Here is an 18,198-nt window from a genome sequence, read left to right on the forward strand (position 1 = left end):
AGGGCCCTGTGCGGGCTCAGCCTGGAGGAGGCTTGGGGGGACCTTCTCACTCTGTAATTCCCTGACAGAAGCTGGGTGGGGATCAGGCTCTTCTCCCAGGAAACAAGTGATATGACCAGAGAAACAGCCACAAGTTTTGTCAAAGGAGGGTCAGGCTGGACATCAGGAAGAATTTTTTCACAGAAAAGGTGGTCAGGCATTGAAATGAGCTGCCCAGGGAGGTGGTGGAATCACCATCCCTGAAGTGTTCAAGCAATGATCAGCTGTGGCACTTCGTGCTCTGGCCTGGTTGACAAGGTGGTCAACTTAGGCTGGATTTGATCATCTTGCAGGCCCCTTCCAACCTTAATGACTCCGTGATTCTGTGATTCTGTGAAGTTAAAGCCTTCTGTGCCGTGGTAAGAGCCATGGGCAGTGCTGCAGCCCAAGGAGCGCGGGGTCGGGCAGTGCTGTGCTCGGCCTGCCCCTCGCCTCCTGCACACCTCAGACAAGTGGCAGCCGGCCCAGCCTTCCCTCAGGAGCTTCTACACGGCTGGGCTGGCGGCCCTGGCGCACCCCACAGCTCACACCAGCACTGCTATGGCAGCACCGCTGCCACCGCTGCCACACACCCAGCATCTGAGGGCTGCCCACAGCGATGGCGCCGGCCCCGCGCCCGCCTGGCCTGTGGGTGAGCGGGAAGGGATAAGTGAGAGGCGGAGATGAAGAAGTAAACTGTGGGACGCCAGTGCGGGACGCGGGACTGGGGGCTCGGTGCCGCAGTCCCCGAGGGCGCTGACGGGCAGGACACAGAGCCGGGGCTCAGTGCCGCTGTCCCCGAGGGCGCTGACGGGCAGGACGCGGGACGTGTCCGGCTGTCCCTCCCGGCCACAGGGCGGCGGCAGAGGCGCGGGGCCGGAGGGCGCGGGGAGTGGCGCTCTCGGTGGTACCGAGGTCATCACGGCGCGACGGCGGCGGGAGCTGTGTCCGGCTGCTGTGGGCGCGCTCCCCTCGGGATTGTTTTCAGAAAGACATGACCACACAGGTAATTAAAAACACAGCGTTAGCTGAGCTAATTGCTGGCTTGAGGTGTGTGTCTGTGTATGTATATATATGTGTATAGGCTGCTCATGTGTAATATTAATTATTTTTTCTTTCTAGTACGGTATTCTCTTCAAGCAAGAGCAAGGTGAGCAAACGCTAACGGGTATTGAGCAATGTTGGTGTTCTGGGGTGATGTAAAATTGATAATGGCAGGTATCCGTGTGAGGAGACCTGGCTATGTGTATATTGGGCATAAATCTGAGTAACTCAGAGGTAGCTGTGCTGCTTTTTCGGCATTGACGCTGCTCACACAACGCATTGCATATTTTGGAACAAAGAAGACAGTGACAAGGCTCTCAGAGCGCTCCATAGACCTGAGGAGCAAGGCAGGGTCTATTGCCAACATTGCAGCTAGCCAGTTCAGCATTACCAAAACCAGTTGTGATCTTCTATCAAAATAAAATTCTTATTTTTAAATTAATGTGCTTATATTCTCTTTTAGCTCATGATGATGCCATTTGGTCAGTTGCTTGGGGCAAAAATAAAAATGATGGTTCTGAAACAGTGATCTCTGGCTCTTTGGATGATCTGGTAAAGGTCTGGAAGTGGTAAGTGCCCCATGTTAATCTGTGTTAGGCCTTAGAAATGGTCCGTGTGGAGCAGCCTTGAATTTCCACAATCTGCAGGGATGTTAGAGGAATGGCACACAGAGCTGCTTCTTTGAGCAAGTTTATCTCCATTGGTGTGTGCTTTCTCTTGGAGTGGTGTGCTTTCATTAAAAAAAAAAAAGAGAATCCTTTTGAAAATGCATTTCAGAGAATACTTAATGTACTTCTAAACCGAAGAATGAGAAATGCATCTTTTGATGAGACAGTGCATTTGGAGATGTGTATTGTGAAGGAAATAATGGGAATAGTGAGAAAGAGGAAATGACATCTTCCTTTTTTATTGAAAAAAAGATCCTGATAATCCTTATGGAAGTGTGCTTTTGCAAAGGAGTTACTGTCTCTTAGGCAAAGCAGTGTGAAGGATGTGCTTCACTTCAGTGGTGGGTTTAACTTGGGTGGGGTGACTGTGAAGATGTCAGTCACGGTACTTTGTGCTGAGCTCACAGGCCAGCTCTGGGAGCACCCACAGACTGGGGTGTGATGGACATTTTTTGGTGAGATGTCTTCCAAACTGCTTGGCTGGAATATGATAAATTATTGATTTGTCAGTTCTTTAAGTACAGAGAGTTTGTGTGCAGGCCTTCAGGGAGGAATGTGGATTGTTTGTTTTGTGTGAGGCTGGAGATGTTCCCAACAAGGCTTTTCTTTCCCTGCACGGCAGGAACGATGAAAAGCTGGATCTGCAGTGGACTCTGGAGGGGCACCAGCTGGGGGTGGTGTCAGTGGACATCAGCCACACGGGTGCCATCGCAGCCTCCAGCTCCCTGGACGCCCACATTCGCCTCTGGGACTTGGAGACTGGCAAGCAGATCAAGTCCATAGATGCTGGTCCTGGTAAGACACCAGTGCTGAGCTGGCTCTGCAGGGGAACACTGTGACTCTTCCTGGCAGATACTGAGGGCTTGGGGTACCTGAGGTCTTTGGGGGGTTTAATCTTTCCTATATTTGCAGAAGTCTTTAAGGTTTTATGAACTCGACACAAAGCAGCATCAGACAATTTTACATTTATTTTTACACACTACTTGTGCTTTCTCAGGTACACATAGTAGGCATTTTGCTGTATGCATAAAGCAGAAGCTTCTCTTACACATGCATTGGTAAAGGGATATTTGGAAGAAATAATTCAAGTGCTTATTCAGATGGATTTACAAAGGAGCTCTGAATGTTCTTCATAACACTGCAGTGCATTTGAGCCTTGCATCTGATCCTTTTTTATCCAGCATGTCCAGTCCTGAGCAAGCAAGCCAAAACAGCTATCAATGGTAACAATGCTGATGTTCTCCAAGCTGGAATTCAGGGCCCAAGGTCTTATTCCAAGTATTTCATGAGTCCACTGGGACTCACAAATTTAAGAATAATCTTGAAGGGTTTTAGGCAATTAATATTTAACTTTTAGAAAAAAAACCTGTAAATTACATTGTGCCAGATAAATACATTGCACTGCTATGAAAAATGGTGCGTTTTTACATTCAGTTGCAGGAATGTTATCTGTCTTACATTTGTCTGCATTTCTCCTGTACTTTCATCTTCTGTGCTTTGCTACATACTTGTGTTGCTTTTTTCAGTAGTTTCAGTCTTTTGGTTCTGGGAAAAAAGTAAGAATTTCCACTTAACTGATGCAGTCTTAAATTCTAAATTTAACATTACATGAGGGTCTCATAAGGTCAGGGTCTTACTAGAAATGTAATCTTTTACTAAATGTAAGTAAATAGCTCAAGATATGCTCCATTGGTTACATAGAAGGGGTGACTTGATGAGCTTGTACATTCTTAGGGGGTTACACATCTAAACAGATGCATACAGGACTGACACTGTTGAATAAGAACCAGGAACAGGATCCAGCTAACTGGTTTTTATTTTTTAATACAGTTGATGCTTGGTCCCTGGCTTTTTCACCTGATTCCCAGTACCTTGCAACAGGAAGTCACGTGGGGAAAGTAAATATTTTCGGTGTTGAAACTGGAAAGAAAGAATATTCTCTAGACACCAGAGGGAAGTTCATCCTTAGCATTGCATATGTAAGAAGCACATAATTCCTTATGAGAAATTGCTATTGCTGTAATATGTTGTAAATCGGTATTTTTGTTTCCATCTATCAGTTTATCTCTGCAATAATATTAGGTGACAGCCATAGTTCCAAATACAAATTGTTTGACATTTCCCCCTGCACATCTGGAAAATATATTTGGATCTTGTTTATAGCCTTCAGGATTTTTGGAGCCCAGGTATCTTGCATAGATTACTATTTGTGAAAAGTTGCCAAGGGAATGTCAGGGCTTACACAGCATAAATACACACAGATGTTGAATCACACTTTTTGTGTTTTATTACAGAGTCCAGATGGAAAATACTTGGCCAGTGGAGCAATAGATGGCATTATCAATATTTTTGATATTGCAACTGGAAAGCTTCTGCATACGCTAGAAGGTATGGTTTGGTTATTTGCAGTACCTAATTGTGACAAAATTAAAGGATATTTGTCATTTCTGACAAAATTAAAGGATATAATGCAAGTCAGAATAAGCTACAACAACCATGGCAAAAGTGAGTTGATATATTTGTCCATTAGACAGTATTTAGTTATTTGGTGTGCTTTAACCTAAACCACTTAAAATATTAGAGGCAAACTGTAAACTCAGGCTTGCATCATAAATGCCTTTTTTAAAAGATACAGTCAGTAATGCTTAACTAAATTCTTAAATTGGAGCTCCTTGTATTGCAGAAAAGTACAAGGGAATGAAGCCAAGCCAAATGTGTGCTGCCTTGCACATGATTTTTCTTTTTCTTGCGTTATTTGTTCTAAAGCAATTTTTTGCTAGTCTAAAAAGTAACTGAACATTTTATGTTGTAGAACACATGCATTTTTTTTCTAACAGATAAATGGGCTTTTAATGTTCATGCAGTTTCTGCCCAGTTGTAACCAAAACCCCAGTCACTTAAATCACACTATAAAATATGACATGATTTCTAACAGAGATGCACAGCTGAAAGAAACTAGTTAGTCTTTGTGTTGCAGACATGCCTTAACATTCACAGTTGAGAATTGCTGTTGCATTTTCCCTTGTGTGAAGAAGCCTCTGGAGAGAAGGAGGCTTCAGAGGCTGCTGTGTGTGAGCAGGCAGAGCTGTTGCAGCTGGCTGGGCGCTGTGTCAGTGGGAGCAGTGCCAGCCCTGCCCTGTGTCCCTGTCCCTGCAGGCCATGCCATGCCCATCCGCTCGCTGACCTTCTCCCCTGACTCCCAGCTGCTCGTCACCGCCTCCGATGATGGATACATCAAAATCTACGATGTGTGAGTGGCTGATACTGTGAAGCATAGAGCTAACCCTCCACTCTCCAGAATTCCTTTCGGCTTTTGGTGACTTTTTATGTGATAAATAATCTTAAATCGTAAAATACTACATCCTTAGATAGTTTTTGAAAGTGCAGAGGTAGAAGAAAGCTGTAAATTGAAAACAAATTACTTTCCTCGTATTTGCCTGTAGGCAGTAAGCTTATTCTTCTGTGTATCTATCCTGTGAGCTTGTGTTCACCTCTCCTAAACATCTGTTCTGTACACAGGAAATTATATTTATGACCTATTTCTGTTGCATCTTGCAATACCTTGGAAGACCCTGGGGAGGAAATGGCCCTGCTTCAGTGGTCTTCACCTTCTAAACCTGAATTGCTTTGGCTCTGGTGAAACTCTTTCTCCTCCAGTCCATCTTCTTAGCGCTTTTTATGTTAACTATTTGAAATGGAAAAACAGAATCTGCTGTAGCACCAGTTCAGCTTGGGTGAACAGATGTCCAGAAGTCACCTTCCATTGAACCATTCTTGATTGCACTAGCTAGGGTATATTCCTGTTGCTTTTTCCCTGGAATTCACAAAGCAAATGCTAACGTGTTCTTTCCACAGGCAACATGCAAACTTGGCTGGCACATTAAGTGGTCACGGATCCTGGGTTTTAAATGTAGCATTTTGTCCCGATGATACCCATTTTGTTTCCAGGTACTGAGGATTTTTAATTGTTTTTGATTACTGGAGAAAAAAAGTGTACAAATTGCAGTGGGATCTGTAATGAAATAACATAAAATTTAAAGGCTCGAGCCAATCTGTGATGTGATACCAGCTGTAGTGAGAGCATTTTACAGAGTAAGTCTTCCCATTGCAGTGTAGTTCCTGACAAGTGAAAAACACCTAAGAGAACAGCAGCTTGATTCTAAATAGCTGAAAAATTGCTCTTGAATCAAGAATTACAACCTAAAGTAGTAGTACATTAATCTACTTGAATTTTAGTATTAATTCTTAAAACAGCTGAGGCAGCTGGGGGACCAAGTATATGTAATAGGAATTTCCTTATCCAAAGAACTTGCCTCAAAGAATTTTTTGGCCAAAATGGGAGTCTTCGTTTTCACATTGCAGATGTTGGAACAGTAAATTTATTTTAAAGGTAGTGGAACCTAGCAGAAGATGCAGTCATTTGCTACTTCATCCCTGTATTTGATGGGTGAAAGAGGGTTTCTTACGTCTACCATATGAGAACTTTAATGTTTGCATTAAACTTTAGTTAATACATTAATTTAAACATTAATCAGTGTTATTTTTCTTTCAGTTCATCTGATAAAAGTGTGAAGGTTTGGGATGCTGGAACGAGGACCTGTGTCCATACTTTTTTTGACCACCAAGATCAGGTATGGCTGCTATTCCCTGAGTCACCACGTTCCCAGGAGAGCTTGTGTAGTTGAGCACATTTGTGCTTCACCTTGGTGCTGCAGCTCCAGGCTTGCAATAATGCAGCTTTAGCCTGCTATAGTGAAATTTTAAAAGTTGTGATTATTTAGCACTTAATATTGAACTAGTACTCCCAGGTGTATATGCTGTTCTCTTCCAAGTCATTAACATTTTTCAGGCCCAAAAAAGGTAATCCTGAGGGGCCTAAGTCTCACCAGACTCTGTTACCTTTGTCTCTGGTTTTACTTATTTCTGTGACTAACACAGCATGTGTAAGGGTGGAAATACTTATTTAAAAGGATGGAATTACTTAAACAGATGCTTGAAAGCAGCCTGGAAACCTGGGAGTTTTTTCTCCTTCAGTGTCTGTAATACTGGGGGGTTTTACTTTATTGTTCAGTGATAGCAACCTGTGAGAGAAGGAGTTAGGTTTCTACCCATTTACTCTTTGGCCAAATGTTAGGTGATAAACAGAACAGTGTTTTATTTTAATGGACCACTGAACAAGAAACAAAGGATATTCTTTCAGATTTTATTTGAATGTTTTCTTCTGTAGTACTTTCTTGCTGGTAACCTTCTTTTCAGTTACCTATAGTTGTGGGGGTTTCTTTCCCCTGTTGTTTAGCTGTTGTGTATGATCTCATTCAGTCTGTGGCAGACAGAGATGTGTTAGTTACTGGGAATGCTGGGTTTGGGTACTAATGCAAAATAGTGTCCAAGATTACCCAAACCATGCAGTTGTCAACACACCCATTCTGCATTTCACATGAACGTGCTGGGGAGCCTTCACTCTTCCTGATGTCATTCTGATGGAGATGGGTGTCAGGTCAGAGCTTGTGTAACTGTCTTAGATCAGAGTGACCTGAATTTTTCTAAGTTTTGTACTGGTAGGTAAATGGTTCTCTGAAAGAGCTCAAGGATAAACCCAGTTCTGTTCTTCAGTCTGTCATGGTCTCAGTCTGCATGACAAATACTTCCTCTCTTCCTTTCCTGCACTGAAAAGTACTCTTTTCAGCAAGGGCTGCAGGATGGGCAGGAGTGAGGATGCTTGGGTTATTTATGCAAACTGGGGCGAGCACTTCTCAGCCCTGCCCGAGTATCTGTGGCTGGGTAAGGCACAGTCAGTGGGAGTGGTGCAGGAGCTCGGCAGGCTCCTAGAGGGCAGTGTCCTGCTCTGCTTCGGCGGCCTCAGCTGCTGGTGAAGCAGAAGCCACAACTACACCAGTTCTAATTAGGTGACTTTTCAATAATCTTTCCTCTACTGCTTGTAATAAATATTACTGCTGCAAAGATTCTTTATCTTTGTGCTCTCTGGATAAATTTGCATATGTCTTATTTACAGGTTTGGGGAGTGAAATACAACGGAAGTGGGTCCAAAATTGTGTCTGTTGGTGATGACCAAGAAATTCATATTTATGACTGTCCAGTGTAAATGTCTTGACTCAGATGCTTCAGTAAATCTCTTGTAGCAGTTTCAAGGGACTGCTACTGTTCTGTGTCATTTTTTACTATGATAAAAGCATTCATACTGATCTGCAAAACCAAATCTAATTTTGATTTTGCTTAGCACAAGAGAAAGTCTTACTTTTTTAAAATAAAAGCTACAGCTCCAAGTCCTTGTGTCTAATTCTTGGGGAAAAAGTATTTTTGGAAATAGGTAGTCATGGGTGAAGTACTGCTCAGTTAATCACCCCTGCCTTTAAACATAAATAGACCAGAGCTGGAAAGCATGGCCTAAGCATTACAGCAGCTTATTTTAGCAGAAGGAAAATGACTGAGGCTGTGTTATAGATATGGGAAATGACAGCCCAGCTTGTCCTGCTGCTAGTGAGTGCAAGAGGATCACTTAAGCTGAACACCTGTTTCAACAATTGTGTGGTACACGGACACAGATCATTCATCATGGTTTCATTTCACTAAAGGGGACCATTTGTTTCTAACCCTGACTTAATACAAACACTACCAGCAAATAGGTAAAATGGAAAAAAGCTTTAATGGGATCGCTGTACTGTGGGAGCATGTATGTTACAAAACAGCAGCAGTATACCCAGTGCAAGTGGTTTTGGTTTATTCATTTTAGTTAAGGCACAAGTATACAATGCCTAGGAGGAAGTAAAAACCCTTTCTAGGAAGGCTGAAATACAAAGCTTGAGCTTCTGAAAGGTCAAACTTTTATTTGCAAGTATTTACTTGTATGTAACACATTAGAGGACAGCTTGTAACCTTGGGTCACACACAGAGAAGCAGCTGAAGGAATGCTACTGTAAACCCACAAAACACAGGAAGAGGGCTAAGAGGCAGAGAGGAGGGCATGCACAAAATGCTTCTGAAATACAAAATGAGACAGCTGAGTGGTGCAGCTAACACAAATAATCTAGACTAGATGACAGGAGTCTGAGCTTAGAAGAACTTGTTTAAATAAAGGGGGTTCCAGAATGGCTTAGAAAGTACAAGAGAAGCACGAAAAAAGGTGAAGTACTATTTATTAGAAGTTATTCTGCTATGCTTTATTCTATGAAATTAATTTTCCAGTATGAAAGTATTTACATAAGACACTCCACTTAGCCTCTATTGATATTGCCAAAGTCTTATAGAAATAGCACAGGTGAATAAATTGAGAACCTTCACAGCAAGGAAAATTCATACCAACTTGGTTCTCAGCTGTATGACATTTGCTTTATATAGAAAGACTACAAGAACACAATATAAATTAGTTACAAAAAGGTGATACTGACAGCGCAGCAACTCAATTTGCTGAACACAAAAACCACAAGCAGTGGCTATTACAGCCATGCAGTTTTCATTGTGAAAATTTACATCTTAGATGACATCCGCTCCACCTTGCTTTAAGATGCCTGACATTGTACTCCTGTTCTTGGACCCTCCTCATCTTCTTCATATGCTTCTCCTGCACTGTTACGGTAGGTTTGCTCATTTGGATCAAAATCTTCAAGGTCTACCTGATCCATCTCATCTGTAACCATAACATCTTCTCGGGAAGGAAGCAGAGCCTCCAGCAGAGACAGTTTCTCCCTTGGGAGCCAGTAGTGCTCTGGAAACTGGACCTACAATTTCACATATTTTTTAAAATGAGTATTTATTCATGTGTAAACATGAGTATATTGGCTACAGAAAAGCATGCAGCTTACCAAAAACTGTATGATCAGGCTGCCTTTGTCCATTGGAGATTTGTAGACAGGCATCCCTTCATTGTAGATACATTTTAGGTCCCCATGTTTTATCACTTCACCTATGGAGGCAAGAGCTGTAAGTGGGCTGCTGTGATGGGATGGGCATTTCACAGCCACACGAGGCAGGGCTGGACATTGGGTTCTCATGGCACTCAGGGAGATTGTAATCAGCTCACAGCAAAGACCTAAACCCAAGCTGTACACAGCTAAGGCCATTTAGACTATTTCCCCTGCTATAAGAGAAACCAGCTTTTCTTGGCACAGCCTTCAGGCTGAATGAACAGACACTTTAGTAGAATTAAGATTCTTTCCTCTTAAATATCTTTCTGGCTATCCACCAGCTGGGGCTGAGGTTTATTGAGAGGTATTTGACAGCTTTAGGTATAACTCTGCATGTTTTAGAAAGAGTAGTGACTGCCTCATGAAGCTGTTGCATCATCTGGTGAGGAAAAAAGCCAACCCAAACAGAACAATCTCCCCCAAAACTCCAGTCCAGGTATAATTAAACCAATTAGTCTGCATAGTATTAGTACTCTTAACAACCTACCTGGCCTAGTAGATATGACAAGAACTCTGTTGTCCAGAGTTTCAATTGTCTTTCTGAAACCACATAAAGCCTCTGAGAGTTGAATTCTCATTTTTGTGATTAAGTCATGCCCTCGTCTCTGAAAGACACTGTGATCCTTTTGGTCAAGCACAATTATAACATCACCAGGCTCCAAATCAGGCTCCTGGTCACCTTCTCCATGAAATACTATCTTCTGACCATCTTTCATACCTGGAAAAAGAAACCCATTTATTCTCTGCAGACCTATAGACTATTATTGACTATTATTTGAGAACCAATACAAATACACAGTTCTTACCTTTATCAACATGAACTTCTATGATCTTTTTCTCTCTTACAACCTTACAGCCATTGCAGTTGTCACATCTGTCTTTTGGATTTATTCTTTCACCTTGGCCTTTGCATTCTGGGCACACAGTTTGGATTTGCTGCACCATGCCAGGTCCAATCTGCTGAACTATAACTTGCATCCCTCTTCCTTTACACACAGGGCATTTTTCTACTGCCCCTCTCTTTCCGCCATAACCTTTGACAAAAGAATTAAATTCCATCTCAGTCTCAAATAATTACAGTAGTCAGGCTGGAACTCACTGACTTCAAGAGCATGGTTAGGGTAACTTAAGAGTAGTTCAGTAATGGAATTTAGCTGCCATCACAAAACATAGCCCACAAGCTGGAGGTTTCTACAAACAAAATGTTTATACAGCTTATTGTATTAGCCTCTGCCCCACCCCCCAGTAACTCCTGGTTTCCAAGGAACTGTCAGCATACCAAATTCAAGACATAAACATTCCATTAATACTTGGAAAAGAATCTGCTTATGAAATATTTAACAGAGTACTAAGATGTAAGACCTTATTAAAATTTACCTCAAAGAGGACCAGTCTAGGGAGTACTTAGTAACTGTAAAATTAGTAGCATAACACAAGCTAGGCTTCCACCCACAGCACTTAAAGAAGTTTTACAGAATAAACCTTTACATCCAAGTTCTGGGTGAAGATAATTTTAATTTGGGTACCCCTAACTGCAACTCACAGTAAGTTTTAGTTTGCCATTACAACAATCACTTTGTAACACTGTCGAGAGACTTACTTTTGGATAAATGTAAGAATTAAATACCCTGGCAGACTTTCAGGGATCAGGCAAAGAATGAAGACACAGAAAAGTAAGAAAACCTTCAGACTTTCTTCTCAGCCTCAGACAAGCCATACAAACAGCTTGAAGAGGGATTTGAAACCACTACTTGTGTTTTTTTTACCTTCACACTTTGCACAAATAACATTCTTTTGCAGTGCCAGTTTCCTTGTAATGCCATTATAGAGGTCTTCAAGAGATACACCTAACTGGTGCACCACATTTTTGCCTTCAGAGAAAAAAAGGAAAATATTAATACTTGTTCAGCTTTTGTGAAGATAAATGTTCATGCACAGTCTTACTGAAGAAATGCAGAGTTCATTCCAAACTTTGAACACAACTCAGCCCCCTTAAAAGCATGTGCAATTCCATCAGCTTCGGCTAAGCTCCACCCATTTATTTCCAAACATAAAGGCTGAGCTGTAATTAAAGCAAAGCATCATCAAAGCCACCCTATCCCTACTCCTAATTTTATAAGCTTAACTGAAACAGCAAGATGCAAGGACACTACCAGCTTCAGATCTGTCAATTTAGAAGTTGCTATTTATGCCTGCCTATGAATTTCCATGCCACTTCATAGCATCATTTCAGTGATTTTACAGCAAGTTACTACTTGCTACTTTAACAGGCATTGGGCTTGGAAAGGACAAAAATCGTATCATGCTTTTGGTAGCACACTGTACTCAGTTTCATGTAATTTCTCCCAAATATTTTAATGGGATTTAAAATTACTGAAGTTTAAGTTGATGGTGTCCTTTGAAGCAAATTGCCCAAAAACATATGAGCAAGTGAGGCACAGATTTGGAAAAAAGGAACTTAAACAGGTCTAAACCTGCTGACTTACTGATGTTTCCCCCTCCCCTACAGACTACCCATTCCCCCTTCAACAAAAAATAAATAGAACTTAGCAGAAAGATGGCTATGGCTAAGCCACGTTATCTACTTTATTAGACTCTTAATGCTAGAGTAACTAGAAAAATCATAGTTTACTTATTCTATTGTTGCAACAAGTAATATCCACACTATGTGCACTCAGCAGAACAGCAGTACCATAGCACAGGTGTTTTATGCTTAAGTGCATGGTTAGAGTTTCTAGAACTTGTTTAGAACTGTGTACCTCTTCTCTCTCTATTCATTCGGCCTCCACCACCAAAGAACATGTCAAAGATGTCCATGGGTGAAGAGAAGCTGCCGCCACTCAGGCCTCCTTCTTTAATAGCCTGCTCCCCACCCTGGTCATAGAGGTCCCTTTTCTTTGGGTCCGACAGAACTTCATATGCCTGGGATATAAGTTTAAACTAAAAAGAAAAAAGAAGCTCTGAACAACTATGACCAAAAGGAAAAGTAGCCCTCTCATATACAACTCCATCTACAGATCGAGCCACTACAACACCCTCTTGCAGCATTTGTTTCCAAAAGGAAACTCCCTGGGTCACAGGCCATAATAGCACACTTTTGTCCAGGAAAACCACCCCTTTCCTCCCTCTCCCCCCTCCTCCCATGTTTTAAGTGGGCTTAATTCAGTCACATCCACCTTACAAGTATACACCAAGTGCATTTTGCTGATTGTGGTAGTTGCAACAACCATTATAACCTCTAAAAAATCCATTTAGAAAGGAATATGGTGCTGTCCCTGAAGTCCTGCACGTGCCCAACTGCTCATGGCAACAGCAGTGCCAGTCAGCCTAGAGCTACACAGGGATTCTCCATGCCTGCTGAGCTGGTACATCCAGCTACAGCAGAGATTTATGTGACCAGACACGGGTGTTGCTTACTCATCACAAACACAAGGACTTAGATACAAATCAAAACAATTAAGGATTTTTCTTAAATAGCTATGAAGAATTTCCTATTACTAAGATCACCAACTGAATTTTTAAAAAGAATTTGCTATTACTGGAATGACCACTTCAATTTTAAGATTTCATTTACTCATGGCCATGTAAAGTGGTGTAAGCAAAAAAAGCAGGCCCAAAATAAAAGCAGGAAAGGTTGCCTTTAACTATGCTACTGTTTGAGTTCTATAAATTAGTATTCTAGAGATTAACATAAGGTAAATATGGACCTTCTATTCCTATATTAATGTATTAGTAAGCCAGCTTTTAGATAAACAATCCCATCATTCATGTTTTCCCTAGTTCTCCAATTGTGGTGCTCGTTTATCATCCAAGTCAACACAGGGAGCTGTGCGGGTCCGTGTTGATAGCATGTAAAATAGTTCCCTTGTAAGCAGCCCACCCACGTACAGCCCAGTGATTTCCCGGGTATAGTTACCTTGGACATCTGCATTAGCATTTTTCTCTGAAGAAAACCCATCCAGCACAACAACGCTGGCAGCTGGATCCACTATCAGCCTTTTAAATGTCTGACAGCACAGTGGCCACTGGCACACTAGAAATCCTTCCAGCTTTGCCTTTTAACCAGCTCCTCTAAGGACGATCATCCACCGTAACTACAGGGAAACTAGTATGCGCCACATCAAAAAAAAAAAAGAAATGCTGCATCCCCTTTGCCACAGGCCTGCTGCCAACCTCACATGTCTAAACAGAGATATGGAAGTAGGGGAACCTTCACGCACCGGCAATACGCTCCAGAAAGGGCAAAGCAGAATTTGAGCTGGGACTTAGTGCACACTAGCTGTAACAACGGCCTGGCTGTGGGGGACCCGCGGTGCTCCCGCGGGCGGCTCTGCGCCAGCCTCCGGTTCTCCCGGCAAGGCCGCCCATGGCGCGGCCTGGCGGCGCCAGTGATGAGCCCGGCTCAGCCCCGGCCTGCCGGAGAGCCGGACGGGGCCTGCGGTGAGCCCGGCTCGGCCCCGGCCCGCCGGAGAGCCGGACGGGGCCTGCGGTGAGCCCGGCTCGGCCCCGGCCCGCCGGAGAGCCGGACGGGGCCTACCCCGCACAAGGGCCGTAAGTGTCGCCTGGAGCCCGGCTGCCTCACGGTGGGTAGGTGGGTGGCCCGCAGGCCTCGGCCCAGCCCCGGCCCCGACCCCACGTACCCGCTCGCCCTCACTGGGGTTCTTGTCGGGATGGTACTTCAGCGCCAGCTTGCGGTAGGCGCGCTTGATCTCCTCGGAGGAGGCATTGGGCTTCACCTGCAGGATGTCGTAGTACTCCGTCTCCTTCACCATGGTGGGTGCCTGTGGGAGGACGCGGCACGTTACCCTGGAGTTACCCTCGGCTTATCCCGCCCAGCGCCCCGCCGAGGGCCCGCGCTCACCGCTGCGGTTACTCCGCTGCACAAAACGCCGCCACTGCCACCACCCGCTCGCCGATCCCGGCAGCTCCGCCTCTTCCGCAGCCTTTATAGGAGCCCCGGCCGAATCTTCTGGAATGACGCCGCGCGTGACGTCACGGGGCTGGAACGGTCTAGAACGGCGGCGCGTGACGTCACCGGCGGGGCTCGCGCTGGGGGAGGAGCCTCGGGCCGGGCCCGGGTCTGGCGCTCCGTATTTAATTTGCGGCGGTCCGGGCTGGCTTTAACCGGTGAGGCTCCCCCGGAGCTGTACCTGGCATGTCCTGAGTACAGCTCACACAAACTGTGCTCGGGCAGTGGGGTACCGAGCAGTTAGCATTGCATGGGAGCTGTAAATTATTATCTATGCTAATGTGGTAATGCAAGTCTATTCTTTCCTCTTCTTTATAGCTTTTGGATTTATATGTCATACTGTTTTTCAATAAAAGTTCCAAAATACTAATTTTTTTATATGGAAGCTTTAGATGTACTTTCTATTAGTTAAAATGTGACAATTTTATGGAGCTAAAAATATACTAAAAACTAGCCAAAATTTTATATATTTGTATTGTAGACACAGTCTGTTTAGTCTAATTTAGAAAGTTCCTACCTACGTCAGCTTCAGACAAACCTAAAGGACTGTGGGCCCAGCAGTGGTGAGGGGTCCATCCTGGGGGGCCCTTCATGGCAGCCACCTCAGTAAAAAACTACCCAAAATTTTATATCTTTGTATTGTAGACACAGTCTGTTGAGTTTAATTTAGAAAGCTTCTACCTGTGTCAGCTTTAGGCACACCTAAAATACCCTTTAGACAAACCTAAGGCACCATGGGCCTGGCAGGGGTGAGGGTCCTTCTGAGGGGCCCCTCATGGCGGGTGCCCGTTTCTCTCCCTGCCCTGTGAGAGACTGGTGAGCACCCTGCTACAACCTGCCCCACGCTGTGTGTTAGATCTTCTTCTGGTTAAATGGAAGGCTTTCCTGATGCCTTGTTCCTCAGTATTTTTTCAATTTTTAATTGATTTGGCTAATGTTGTACCCCTGCTCTGTATCTGTTATTTGCCTTTTCCTCAAGCTGGCCTGCCTGGAGCAGACTTGGAAGCTGGGATAGTTTCCATCTTTCTCCAGGTAACCAAAGGTCCTCATATAATTATTTACTGCTCTGGGGAAATGAGATAACTGGTACTTGTGTGGATCTGAGCAATAGCATATTTTCCTAGAAGATGGCAACTTAACACTGAAAAATCTCAAGTGAAAAATACAGAAAAGCTGCATGAACTGAGAACAGATTTTGCTCAAACTTGAGTTGAATAGGAATGTTTACAAGCTGCTCTTTTATTCCAGGAAACAGTTCCTTATTCCTGGGAAGAGTTTTATGAAAGCAGAGCATCTCCTGTGGTTATGATAGCCCAAAGGTTCCAGTGCCCTGCCCTGCCAAGCACAGCACAGGTAAAGAGTCAGGGTGACTGAAGGAGAGGGCCCTGTTGTTGTCTAACAGTGGGAAATGGGGAAAAATAAAAAGAGGGAGGGATCCGAATGAAAATTGGTCATCATTTAGAGCTCTGGTGCCACTGCAATGAACTTCCTACTGTATTTCAAGTAAATACTATTAGAAGATCGAGTTAATACAATCTACTTATATTCAGCATGTGAATTTACTGAAGAAGGGGGAGCTAATTACAGGAAATCAACAGAAAATATCAATGAAAGGAACAGTTCAAAACCACAAGAAAGAAATCAGTGTTGGTAACTATTATTTTCTCCAAGCATAATTATCAGCAGCTGAACATGTAAATCTATGTTTTGCAATTGTGAAATTATGTTGACAAGTAAATGCAGGAACTCTTCTCTAGAAATATTTAGGGTAAGTTACTCTGTAAACTTGTAGGCCAAGAACTAAATATCTCCTTTTTAAGGCAAAGAAAAGCTTCATTCTCATAATGGTCTCTACCTTAAAGATAAATTAGCTATAATCTGTTGTTATGAACATAATATTTGTTTTTAAGAAGAAACAATAAATCAGTTTATAGCTTGGTAGTAGCTGAATGCTTTAGTAGATGAGAAGCTTTCAAAGCACATAATGAATTTTAGAGATCCATCTTTAGTATGTGATAAAAAGAGTATATAATATCTGTGAATAGAAATCCTCCTGTAGGTGTGTGTAGATACTGGTAAATATAAGAACTCACACTGGTGGATGGTTTCTTACTGTTAACATTTGTTACTTGTAATAACAGCCAAAAACTTGGCTGGTTTGGATCTTTGCTTAAGAGGATTGAGCCTCCTATGTCATTTACTTTCAGTTTATTAGGGAGACCTATCAGGTTATGTTTACCTTCATATGCAGGATTTGTTTTCTCCATCTTTGGTCCCAGTTGGTGCAATCAAATTATCATTCAAAGTTATCAAGTTATTTATTCAAAGAATTAGTGGGAAAAGTAGTAAGGGTTGGTGTTTGAGATTATAAAAACAGGAGATACCACTCAGTGGATATTCTGTGCATCATCATGTGCTCTTGTCTGAGAGATGCAGTCATTCTGATACCTGAGGAGAGCACAGTCCTGCAGCTGTCTGAAGCAAGACACTTCCTATTTATCAATGCTTTATTTATGGAACAGAGTTAGAATCCTCAGCAGATGGCTTTGTCATGATCAGTAATAAATGTGATACAGCCTTTACACATGCAGACATGTTTCTCAGCAATTACAGTCGTGGTTCCTGTACTCAGCCAGCCTGGTGATGAAGGGTGTATGTGCCCAACTCTGTTTCTTGTGGTGCACACCTTGCCTCCTAAAGTTTGTGGTTGTTGCTAACCAGCAGTTCCTTACCCATTTTTCAGATGAGCAACTAATTTCTTTTACTGTTCTTTCTTTCTTGCCTCCTGCCACATGTAACATGAATCACCTTGGTGCTTTTTACTTGCCCAGTATCAGATTTGTGTGTGGGTGTCAACAGGAAAACAAGCAGAGAATTTCTGTTCTCTGCAGGGAGGCAGGAATGGACTGGGAATGGGCAGTAATTGGATCTGGAGCCTGTTGCATTTAGCCACCAGAGGACTCTGGTTCTGAAACAGCTTAGCACAAAACAGGAGTTAAAACTGCTTCCCCCCTGACCTTGGGACCATGCAGCATCTTTATATCCTACAAGAATTATGCATTTATCTTTTAATCCCATTATATAAATCACTGCTTGAATCTGCTTGAATTTGCATTTTTTTATGTGGCTGTATTGCTATTTCTCATTCTCATTGAGAGCAGGATCCTGGAGACAGGTAAGAGAACAATCTGCTGAACTGCAGCTGCAGCTTCTTGCAGCACCCTTGATTTTTGTCAAGTATCAAAAAAACCCTTTTATTAAAAACACCGGGAAAAAAGTCAGGAATCCGAGGGATTGTCTCTTTTCAGTCACACTAAATCTGCTTAAAGAGCTTCAGTATTTCCTCTATAAGGTGAAATTAGAATCACAGCAGACTTTCCTTTGTGCTCAGCTGGATTCTTTCAAGCATCCAGATCTCAAAAGTTAGCACAATTTCTACAAACTTCTTAGGGAAATATCCTTCGAGTAATGTTTTTAAGCTATGATTTTTAGTCTTATTCAAAATGTATGTTAAACAATAAAGTGTGACAATTTCATTTAATGAACCTTGAATGGCCCTGAGCCTGTAATTATGATA

At 42.9% G+C, this 18,198-nt stretch overlaps 3 protein-coding genes across 3 annotated transcripts in view; 2 read left to right on the forward strand and 1 right to left on the reverse strand.

Annotated features, from left to right (window-relative positions):
- Positions 1-911: 911 nt before the first annotated feature.
- SKIC8 (SKI8 subunit of superkiller complex) lies at positions 912-8,012 on the forward strand. The gene is made up of 10 exons (XM_064721813.1): positions 912-1,024; positions 1,141-1,168; positions 1,526-1,631; positions 2,353-2,525; positions 3,561-3,709; positions 4,025-4,118; positions 4,887-4,980; positions 5,586-5,678; positions 6,283-6,361; positions 7,744-8,012. Exons 1-10 carry the CDS (start codon positions 1,013-1,015, stop codon positions 7,831-7,833), a joined length of 918 nt encoding a protein of 305 aa, XP_064577883.1. The 5' UTR covers positions 912-1,012; the 3' UTR covers positions 7,834-8,012.
- A 435-nt stretch (positions 8,013-8,447) lies between these two features.
- On the reverse strand, positions 8,448-14,717 carry DNAJA4 (DnaJ heat shock protein family (Hsp40) member A4). The gene is made up of 8 exons (XM_064721811.1): positions 14,514-14,717; positions 14,293-14,433; positions 12,412-12,592; positions 11,419-11,523; positions 10,459-10,686; positions 10,140-10,370; positions 9,551-9,651; positions 8,448-9,466 (listed from the first exon to the last, which is right to left on the reverse strand). The coding sequence occupies exons 2-8, from the start codon at positions 14,422-14,424 to the stop codon at positions 9,248-9,250; spliced, it is 1,197 nt and encodes a 398-aa protein (XP_064577881.1). The 5' UTR covers positions 14,425-14,433; positions 14,514-14,717; the 3' UTR covers positions 8,448-9,247.
- Positions 14,718-15,894: 1,177 nt separating this feature from the next.
- The window catches only part of ACSBG1 (acyl-CoA synthetase bubblegum family member 1), a 40,550-nt gene continuing 38,246 nt past the window's right edge, over positions 15,895-18,198 (forward strand). The window contains exon 1 of the mRNA XM_064721809.1: positions 15,895-15,974. The gene's annotated coding sequence lies outside the window, so the exon portion shown is untranslated. The remainder of the gene's footprint in view (positions 15,975-18,198) is intronic.

Source organism: Zonotrichia leucophrys, chromosome 10 (assembly GCF_028769735.1).
Source record: "Zonotrichia leucophrys gambelii isolate GWCS_2022_RI chromosome 10, RI_Zleu_2.0, whole genome shotgun sequence".
NCBI lineage: Eukaryota > Metazoa > Chordata > Aves > Passeriformes > Passerellidae > Zonotrichia > Zonotrichia leucophrys.